The 10,403-nt window shown below is 45.6% G+C and overlaps 1 protein-coding gene across 1 annotated transcript; it reads right to left on the bottom strand.

The window, feature by feature from the left end:
- Positions 1 to 5,649: 5,649 nt before the first annotated feature.
- LOC111836594 (G-protein coupled receptor family C group 5 member B-like) lies at positions 5,650 to 7,790 on the bottom strand. The gene is made up of 4 exons (XM_023798006.2): positions 7,727 to 7,790; positions 6,229 to 7,227; positions 6,052 to 6,134; positions 5,650 to 5,774 (listed from the first exon to the last, which is right to left on the bottom strand). Exons 1-4 carry the CDS (start codon positions 7,788 to 7,790, stop codon positions 5,733 to 5,735), a joined length of 1,188 nt encoding a protein of 395 aa, XP_023653774.2. The 3' UTR covers positions 5,650 to 5,732.
- Positions 7,791 to 10,403: the final 2,613 nt, after the last annotated feature.

Below are 10,403 nucleotides of genomic sequence, written 5' to 3' on the forward strand. Positions count from 1 at the left end.
TGAAGAAGGAGGCCTTCTGAGATTGGTTGTCTGGTAGGACTCCTGATGCGGCTGACAGGATAAGCAGAATACGGCTTTGGCAGTTGCTCAAGTAAAAACTCAGGTGTGGGAGGCCATGGAAAAGAACTTTCTATTAGCCTCAGCAAGGGGATGCCAGCTAATACCCATGCTGTTTGCAGCAGGGATGAAGAACTGTGGGCCTGTGGAGTGTGATGTGGGCAAGATGGGGATCAGCACGTCCAAGTCTGAGGCCATGGTTCTTCACCAGAAAATGATGGACTGCCCTCTCCTGATGCAAGATGAGTGACTGCCTCAAGTATGCCGGGGAGTTTAAGTGCCTCAGGTTCTTGTTCATGAGTGAGTAAGAAGGGAGCGAGAGATCGACAGGCGGATCGGTGCAGCATTTGCAGTGTTGAGGACGCCGTTCCGTTCTGTCAGGGTAAAGAGAGAGCTGAGCTGGAAAGCAAAGGTATAGATTTACCAGTCGATCTACGTTCCTACCCTTACCTATGCTCATGAGCTTTGGGTAGTTCAGCCAAAAACAAAAAGCTGAGGCTGGAGTTGGCACAGGTTCACAAAAAACTGGATAGTTAAAGCTTGGAAAAATACCACCTGGTCAGATGAATGTCAACGTCACACAGACGTTATGGTCAGAATTTGGCATCGGCGGCATGAATCCATGGGCCAAACCTGCCTTGTGTCAACAGTCCAGGTTGGTGGTGATGGTGCATCTGTTAATGCCAACCGATCATTGCTTGAATGCCACGGCCTATCTGAGCATTGTTGCGGACCATGTCATGCCATGAAGAAATGAAGCTGTTTTGAGAGCAAAGGGAGGCCTTATCCAGTATTTGTAAAGTGTGTCTAATAAAGATCCCAGAAATGTTTGGGCCCTGCGATGGATTGTCATTTTGTCCAAGGTGACCCCTTAACTTATGCCGTATTTTTTCTGGGTTGGACACCATGCTAACTGAGAGCCTGTACAGGATAAGCAGATTTAGAGGGTGGGTGGGCTAAACTTTTTATGAGGACATCACAACATGTCAGTAATTTCCACCACAGGTTCATTATCGCTTTTAAAGATCAAGCCCATGACTTATCGTGTTCACTGTCTAAATCTGGTGTCTCCTTGCAGGGTGGGGGGGGGGGGGGTGCACAGGAAGGAAGTGGAGACAGAATATTCAGCAGTTATTGAGCTACATGCCTTTCTTATTGAATCAAAACTAGATAAAAAAAAAAAAGCAACTGGAAGTCTCATGTGGACGTCTCATTTCCACTTGGGCAAAGGGACGCTTACAGCTAGAAGCTTGTTCACATTTCTTATCTACCATCCTCATAGGTAGTTATGTTCATTGCAGCTTCGTCACCACGGCTTTCATTCCTTTGCAGAGGATAATTTAAGTGTTCCTCTTGTAATGGCGTCTTACCTGGACTGCATTTTCTGCCCCCCCCCAAAATCATGCATGTTTCATCATGCACGATTTGAAACAACGCGATTAGCAAGCCACAAAAATTGCGATTTAGGATATACATTATACAGCACGTCGGACCCAGGGTTTAAAACTGCTGTAAGAATAGTTTTACAAATTCATGCCGCGCTCCCTGTGTGACAGTCATTCTCACCAATCACAAGCGCCGTGCTTCTCGCGTGCCAGTCATGCTCACCAATCAGAAGTGGCCCAAGAAGGCGTATAGGCCCACAAACAGCAAACACGTGAAACGCAAGGAAAATGTTGCATTCGCGGTGCGGAAAAATACTGATTCCGCTACTGAGCTATAAGTGAATGGCCTTCCTATTTCATGGTCCGAGATTGTTTCTGAAAGGTCCTATCATCAATAGAACCGGCGAACTCCTTTTAAACAAAACAAACAAAAAAATAGAATAGATCGCTTTAATCGCTATTACAGTTGGGTATGGGCACGCGGTCTTATTTAGAAAACATACAAAAAGAGACACAAATAATGTTTAATCATTCGTTTTGTATTTGTCCGAGTAACAAAGCAAAGGAATGATAAGCTGCTTCAGTCGAAAACTGCATTTTAATTACTTCTCATTTAAAATAAAATGCAGGGTTGGCAACTTTGGTCAGCTGCATGGAGTGAGATCTTCTGTTTTCTGTTCTGCACACACCTTTACATGTGTAGCCTGTATGATGGGTAGGGCAGTGCCATTTAATTGGACCCCGCCCCTTTGTGTCAATTAGTCCAGGTGGCAGAGGCGCTTTCCCTTTAAAAGCGTTAGATTGGGTTAAGAGAAGGATAGCACCTGGCAGGAAGTAATTTACGAAGTCGTGGGTACACATAGTGCAGCCTTCAGTTGTGGAGAAGGAGACTTGGGATGCACGGCCGCGATTGAACACGAGATCCCCTTGTTGGATGATGTACCGGTGAGGCAGCGTTATCGAAGGCTCCCCCCATCCCAGTATGATGTTGTAAAAACACACATTCAGGGGCTGTTAGAGCAAGGGGTAGTAAGGCCAAGTTGTAGCCCCTACGCTTCACCTATTGTGGTGGTTCAGAAGAAGGATGGGTCCATTCGCCTTTGTGTGGATTACAGACAGTTGAATGCAAAAACTAGAAAGGATGCTTTTCCTTTGCCTCGTATAGAGGAGTCATTGGACGCCCTTACGGGTGCTTGTCTGTTTTCTACTCTTGATCTTGCTAGTGGTTACAACCAGGTGTCTGTGGCAGAAAAGGATTGAGCAAAGACAGCCTTTTGCACCCCATTTGGCCTCTTTGAGTTTCAGAGGATGCCCTTTGGATTGTGCAACGCACCGGAGACGTTCCAACGGCTGATGGAAAGGATCTTTGGTGATCAATGGTTCCACTCTCTCCTCTTGTATCTGGATGATGTGGTGGTTTTTTCCTCCACGTTTCAACAGCATCTGGAGCGACTGGAGTTGGTGTTGGGCAGGTTGATTCAACAGGGTTTGAAGCTTAAACTTGAGAAGTGTCATTTTTTCCAGTCGGAGGTAAAATTTTTGGGACATGTTGTTTCAGCCTCTGGAGTTTCAACAGACCCTGACAAGATCAGTGTAGTACGGGATTGGAAGACTCCTTCGACTGTGACAGAATTGCATTCGTTTCTAGGGTTTGCATCCTACTATCAATGTTTTGTAGCAGGGTTTGCAAGGTACGCAGCTCCCCTCCATAAGTTAGTGGCAAAGCTACAGCCAACCCCGAAGAAGAAAAAGGTACGTCTTAATACCTCCTTGCGAGATCATTGGGACTGGGGTTGTGAACAATTTTTTAAGACCTTGAAGCAGATGTTGATTAGCGCCCCTGTTTTGGGGTATGCTGATTTTAGTAAGCCTTTTGTTCTGGAGGTAGATGTGAGTGGCTTAGGGCTGGGGGCAATTTTATCCCAAGAACAGGAAGGAGGGCTTAGACGACTCATTGTGTATGCAAGTCGGGGATTATGTCCATCTGAACGTAATATGAGTAACTATTCTGCAATGAAACTTGAACTGTTAGCCTTGAAGTGGGCGGTAACAGAGAAATATAGGGATTACCTTTTGGGTACTAAATTCATTGTTTTGACTGATAATAATCCCCTTTGCTACCTTCAGACAGCTAAGTTGGGTGCAGTGGAACAACGTTGGACTTCACAGCTGGCCCTTTTTGACTTTAAAATCGAGTACCAGCCGGGAGTGTGTAATAGGAACGCGGATGCGTTGTCCTGGTTGTCTGCGCCACCAACTCTGGATAAGGTGGAAGAGGCAGCTTTTGGAATTGCTGTTCCAGTGGAGGTGAGGAGCATTGCCAGGGTCAGCTGGCCGTCCTTGTGTGCTTATACACAGGCTACAGATGCTTCTCCGGTGCGCACTAGGGCAGACCTTCAAGTTTTGCAGTCTGAAGATCTAGTGTTGGGAGCCTTTTTGGGGTATCGGAGGAGGGGGAGTCCCCCTACAGCCCCGGAAAGGGGGAAAGAGTCACCCGCTGTTATAGAATTAGTGCGTCAGTGGACCCATGTGCAAGAGCATGATGGTGTTTTGTATCGCAGGAGCCATGTCCCTGGTAGTAGGGAAGAGGTGTTGCAGTTGCTGTTACCTCAGCAGCTTCAAGCTGAGGTCCTTACTGCATTACATGATGATCATGGCCATCAGGGGGTAGAACGGACCACAACACTTGTCCGTCAGCATTGTTATTGGCCGTTTAGGATATTGAGCATTGGTGCCATGAGTGTCGACGATGTTTGGCTGCCAAAGCAGTGCGGCCGAAGTTGAGGACATTCATGGGCAGTTTGTTGGCTTCTAGGTCATTGGAAATCGTGGCCATTGACTTTACTGTGCTGGAAAGGTCTAGCACCAAACACCAAACCCACCTACCTCCTCGCCCCTGTGAGGTCTCCTTTGACTCCAGCCTTGCGGTTGCCTGCCGCCCCTCCGGCTGATACTCCTCGCCCGCTGTGGTCCCCTCGGGCTCCCCATTGCCAACCTTTGTTGCTCTGTACATGATCCAGGTCTGTAAGATTCTAACAGGTTTGGATGCTGTTCAACCGAATAGTTACTTCAGCATTAGTTCAAATACAAGAACTCGTGGCCATAGGTGGAAATTAGCGGGAGAACATTTCAAACTGGATTTAAGGAAGCACTTCTTTACACAGCGTGTAGTCAGAGTATGGAATAGTCTTCCTGATAACGTAGTGCAAGCTGAATCCTTGGGTTCCTTTAAATCAGAGCTAGATAAGATTTTAACAACTCTGAGCTATTAGTTAAGTTCTCCCCAAGCGAGCTCGATGGGCCGAATGGCCTCCTCTTGTTTGTATAGTTCTTATGTTCTCATGTTCCTTCGTCCCTCCTGTTTCTGCTCCTCATCCCTCTGTGCCTCCCGTGTTCACTCCTGGCCCTTTCGCTCCTCCCATTGGTGTCCCCCTGCTGTCTCCCTTTCTGATTTGCCTGTCTGTCTTTCCTGTCGTCTGTCAAGTCCTATCTTACTTCTTGTCCCTGTTTTGTGTGTCCGTTCTGTTCCCAGTCTTCTGTTGATGTTCTTGCTTTTGTCTTCCAGGTCCCGTGTTCCCAGTTTCATCTTGTCCTTCGCCTCCCCTGAGACGCGCCCGGGGTGCGCGCCTTAGGGAGGGGGTTCTGTCGTGACTTTCTCATCCGATCCTCCTGTGTGCCATGCCCGCTTATTTACCTCATGTGAAACCCCGATTGTGACCAGCTGTTTCCTGTTCTGCATTCAAGTCTGTTTCCCCAGGTCTGTCATAGACGTTTTCACCGTGTTGTTCTGCCAGCAATAAAACCCCTTGTTTTGGATCTCCGTGTGTCTGACCCTGCTTCCCCACTTCTTGTTCACTCGGCCTACACACGGTCATCACAGTACTCACCCTTCTTCGTAAGTACTGCTTATTTAAATAAAGATATTACAAAATTACTTTCTGCCTTTTTCTGCTATTATTTGTACTATTGTGCTTGAATGACTTCCAGAATCCCATTTCTACAGTTCTAGATTTATATTGTAATAATGCTAAATAAAATTAAAGCTTTAGTAAATAATATTACATTGTGGATAAAAATACAAATGAATACTAGAGTTTCTCCTATATGAATTCTCTCATATATAGTATGATGAATAAAATTAAATTCTTGTGTAACCCTTTAGACAAAAAACACACCAAATCATATCAGATGATTATATACATTATATATTTTATTCATGCATAGATTGTACTGATACATGAAGTCCTGGAGACAGACAACTGGTCTCCTCCCCCCTCCCCACGCCAACGTTCACCAAAACTGCCAGGCTGTGGAGGTGGAGGGCATGGGCTCCTGCAGATGAGAGACAGGTATTTAGTGACCATTTAAACATCCTTCAGCAGTTCAATGATGACACTTGAAATTTTTTATACATGCACCCCCTTAACAGCACGATGCAACTCGGACTGATGGGGGTACAGCCCAGTTTTAATTTGACCTGCATCCATGGTATTTAAGCTCAAACAGGCAAAGTTTGAGGAACAGTGAAAGGCCTGTAGACCAAACCTATATTTTCAGTTCAGTGTTTGGGTGTCTGTGTGTGAGCTGCTGAATGAGGAGGTGTACTCACCATGTTTTCATCGTACATCTCTATGTGGTAGGAAGTGCTGGGTCTTGGTTCTAAACTTCCATCACTTGTACTTCCAGAACCAGCTTCACGTAAGAGTGGGAGGAAATAGTGAGGGTTATGCTCTCTCTCAAACACAGATACACCGCATGTCAAAGTGGTGAAAAGAAAGTACTGTACCTGAGTTGCTGTGCAACACGGAGCCTTGGCTCTCCACAATTTGCCCAGTGGTCCACACTTGCACATGTTCAACACCGGCCTCCCTCGGGTGGGGCGAGGCTGGTGCGGGGCCGACGTCTTCAGGATCTGAGGCCCGTGGAGGTGGACGCAGGCAGGCGTGGGCTTCAGGGGCGGCGTGGAGCAAAAGCAACAGCCAGGCCTGTACCACCAGCGCCTCAGCCCGCAACTGGTCCTCCCAAGTGGAGGACTGGCCAGGTGTCTTTTTCAAATAATAATAGTAGGCCAGCCAGATGGCCCACAGCACACCAGAGGTGCAGCTGGTGAAGAGCAGCCACAACATCCTGCACTGCATCTGCACCTGCCCCTGAGACGTGCCCCCGGCCAAGGTAATCGGCAGTGCTATCAGCAGGACCAGTCCATAAATGCAGGCCAAGGTGATATGCAGTGGCTGGTACTGGCAGACTGCTTGGCCTGGATGCTGCACAATTGCCAGAATCCACTCAAACATGGCTATAACTGGTACTACAGCCAGGCCTATCACCAGTGACGCAAGGGCCCTGAAGCTGGTGTGCCGGAGCAGTCGCACACCCTGGGTTACTTTGTAAGCAACGCTCAGGGCACACAGCACCGCCCAGAGCACGTGCCGAGCGATACAAACATCCTCCTGACTCTCAATGATGTGCGTAAAGCTGAGAGCAGAGAGCATGCAGATGGTGGCGAGCAGCAGGAGCAGCGGTGCCACCCCACTGCGTGCCTCAGGCTCTGTGATGCGCCGCAAGCGGCACAGCAGCACCAGGGCCAGGATCAGCGAGGCCAGGACCGCCACGCCTGCCGCTACTGTCACCACCACGCCCCACACTGCGTCCAGGTCGCACAGCGCAGTGAAGGGCCTCTTCAGGAGGGAGCCACAGCCTCGAGGAGGAGCCTCATCCTCCGCAGAGCTGTGGCCCACAAGGGAGAGGATGAGGAGGATAGGGAACATGGTAGGGAATGCCATTGCTGACAGAGAGAGAGAGGAAGAAATCATTTTATGGGTGGAAGAGGCATTAGTCCATTATTAACAGTGTACCGCTATGTAGGAAACATCACCTGTGACAAAGTCAGATCGACATGCTATCAGTGTTTAACAACTGCAAAAAAGTGTATTGTAAGATAAGCAGGTTTCTACAGTTTAGGTAAACAAATGGAGAAGCAGAAGGATACATCCAAGTCTTTCAAAAGCAAAGAGACAAGTGGATGACTTTATAGCCCACCCTAATTATCCCCCCAAGACTTTGATGCCATCTGATGACAAAGCAAAAATTAAAATATTTTTTCTTAATTCCCACAAAATTTTGCTACTAGCCTACTGGAATACTTCAGTCAAAAATGGAGTACAAGTCCAACGTGCTTTTCTTGTAATTGTATCCAGGTGTTTAGTGTTTTTGTACTCCACCTTCGTGTAAATTACTCAGGCCAGCATAATATTTAAATGACACATTTCGGATAGGGGGGGTACCTTGCCGATGTCTGTCGTATTCACCAAGTCTTAAAACACGACGTTCACCTGTGCTCATTTTCATCTGAATTCCCAAGTATTCTTTTAGCTATCTATCTATATGAGAACGCTTGTTATATAATGATCCGATTATTACGTGTTCTAGAACCTCATCAACGTGAAAACCGCCACTTTGAATACAAACAAGCAAAACTTAAATAAAAACAAGCAAATGTGTCGAATCCCACTTCCCGCTCTTAACGCTCCATTGAACATGTGAAAGAAGACTTAAGGGTGTTTTTTATATTGGGGTGGCTTACGATATATTCGTTTGTCGCCTGCTCCTGCAGAAGTTCCCCGATGTTTGCGAAAGGCATCTTTATCAATGTCGCACTGAAAAAGAGCTACCACCATTGCAGTTTATTCCTACAACCTTTCAATTTGCTCTCTAAAGCATCCATTTCATCTATAATTATAAGCATCTTTTCGTACCAATCTTAATAAGCTTTTCGGGGAGATGGATAACCGAATATATAATAACTATTACAAATGGTGCTAATAAAATATTAATCTGAAGTGGCTGCAAATAAAAGCTCAAAGTCTTTATGAACGTAAGATAAAGTCCATATTCCTAGTATTTCGGTTTAGATTTTTGTCAGGTGAAGGTGTTTATGAGCAGATATGTGTGTGAGAAATTTGGTGATTTTTGGTGGCACTTTAAGTCACGTTAAGCCTTTTCACATCAAGCGCTGTAGAATGTCCCAAACTGGGGATAATGGCGAACCATCCGTGGATCCCATACATATGTGATTTTCGTGCACTTAACAGTGTTGGGCGGTAGCGAAGTACAATTACTTCGTTACTCTACTTAAGTCCGTGTTTCACATACCTGTACTTAAGTAGATTTAGCCGTGGGCTCGGTTCTGTGGGAGAACAGAAAACTAACTAACATTTTTCAGATCCTTTTTTCTTCTTGGGCAATTCCGTGTCAAATCAATAGATCTTTAGAACATTTCCATTCACGTTGGGGGGACATATTTTAGGCTTTTTATACTTTAATATTTTTAAAATGCCCAATCATCAATCTGAACTAAATCTAGATGATCAATTTGGTTACAGACCCTGACCTCACCCTGGTAAGGACACCCCAGTCCGCCAGATGGGGGCGCTACAGTGACAAATTTTGTGTTTCTGCCTGTTTCTCCAGAACTGTCAAGCCTGCAGCTGGCATTTATTGCCAGGACTTTTCACAATTGTCCTAGGATTTTCGCCCAGTCTATGTAAATCTGGTATCATTCAAATCAGGAGACAGTCCTTATAAATAATTATAAGAAAAATCCTAAACTTTCCGTAAGGTACGGCCCATAGCCACACCCAGACCATACAGGTGCAATCATGACAGCAATATCTCAGGCCTGCCTCAGCCAATCATCACCAAACTTGAATATATCCTGTAGGACAGTACTGGGGAAGGGCCCTCCAAATGTGGTGCCAATCGGTCAAACAGGGGCTCTACAGCAATGTAATATGTCTGTTTAAACCTGGAAAACCAATGCAACTTACATTTTCCTCATTTCTGTTTGAGTGATACATTACTAGTCAAAATCTATAAATGACATATTCCTCCTACACTCCTACAATGTCCACCCCACCTAGGTCATTCTGGTGGCAGATCAATCAAGACACTGCCCTTATGGATGATTTATAAAAAATAACTTGACTAGATTTTTAATTGCCTGTCATTTCCCTGCCATTTGACTCATAGAAAAGTATCAGACTTCAATGATACTTTAGCCTGTGCGGACAAGAACAATTTCAATGTTTCAATAAATTGGCCAGCAGGTGGGGTCAGTGTTCCATCCATAAATGCCATTCAGTACTTTCAGGCCTTCTCATGTCTAAATGAACAGCCTAGAAAAAAACAAAGCATGATATCACTACTGTTACAGGGAGCAGTTCCCCACTTCAGCACATGATGCAACACAGCTGATGTTCACACAGCCAGTACAAGCAAACTTTAACTTGTAAGATCTAAACTTACCACATTAGGTAGGAAGGTGCCTGTTTCTACCAACTACTCAGACCATCACACCCAAACCAGAAAGGCTCAGGCACATGGTTCTACATTCTGTCCTACATCTACTGACCTGTCAGGCCTGCATTTAGAAATCTCTATCTAATAGTTTTATTTGAAATTTTGTTTGCATTCAAAGTAGCAAACAGACACCTAAAAATGTCCAAGGACTTTTATCTGTTTGGTTACTTATGGTTTAAGCTGTCATAGTAATAATGACAGGGCACCTACTATACAGCTAACAGCTTCTTCATATTTCATATCTGCCGTCCTCATAGCTAATGCTGGTTACAGCTTCATCACCACTGTGTGTTCATTCTTGTGCAGGAGATCATTTAAATGTTCAGCTTGTGATGGCGTCTTACCTGGACCTGCCCCCCAACATCATACATGGGGGGGTGGGCATACGATGATGGTGCTCGCATCAGTACAGTTTTCTGGGCCAGAGGATTATGCCGCCAAACTGCACACTTGGCTGATCAGCTCAAGGAACCAAATAAATTACCTCCCGTTAAAGTGGTGATGTCACTGCTTTAACTTGGATAATTAGAACAGGGATTTTGGACAGATCTATAATCAAAAGGTCTTAGAATTGGCTGTTCCGGTTTCACCCTTGAAAACAAT

This window comes from Paramormyrops kingsleyae, chromosome 21 (assembly GCF_048594095.1).
Source record: "Paramormyrops kingsleyae isolate MSU_618 chromosome 21, PKINGS_0.4, whole genome shotgun sequence".
Classification (NCBI taxonomy): Eukaryota; Metazoa; Chordata; class Actinopteri; order Osteoglossiformes; family Mormyridae; genus Paramormyrops; species Paramormyrops kingsleyae.

Bases quoted from the DNA above. Each gene is read 5' to 3' on its own strand.
- LOC111836594 (XM_023798006.2), bottom strand. From the start codon at position 7,790: ATGAAAATGAGCACAGGTGAACGTCGTGTTTTAAGACTTGGTGAATAC. The intron at 7,228-7,726 runs GTACCCCCCCTA...TCTCTCTGTCAG, and splicing joins ATACGACAGACATCGGCAAG to CAATGGCATTCCCTACCATG. The intron at 6,135-6,228 runs GTACAGTACTTT...TCTTACGTGAAG, and splicing joins CGTGTTGCACAGCAACTCAG to CTGGTTCTGGAAGTACAAGT.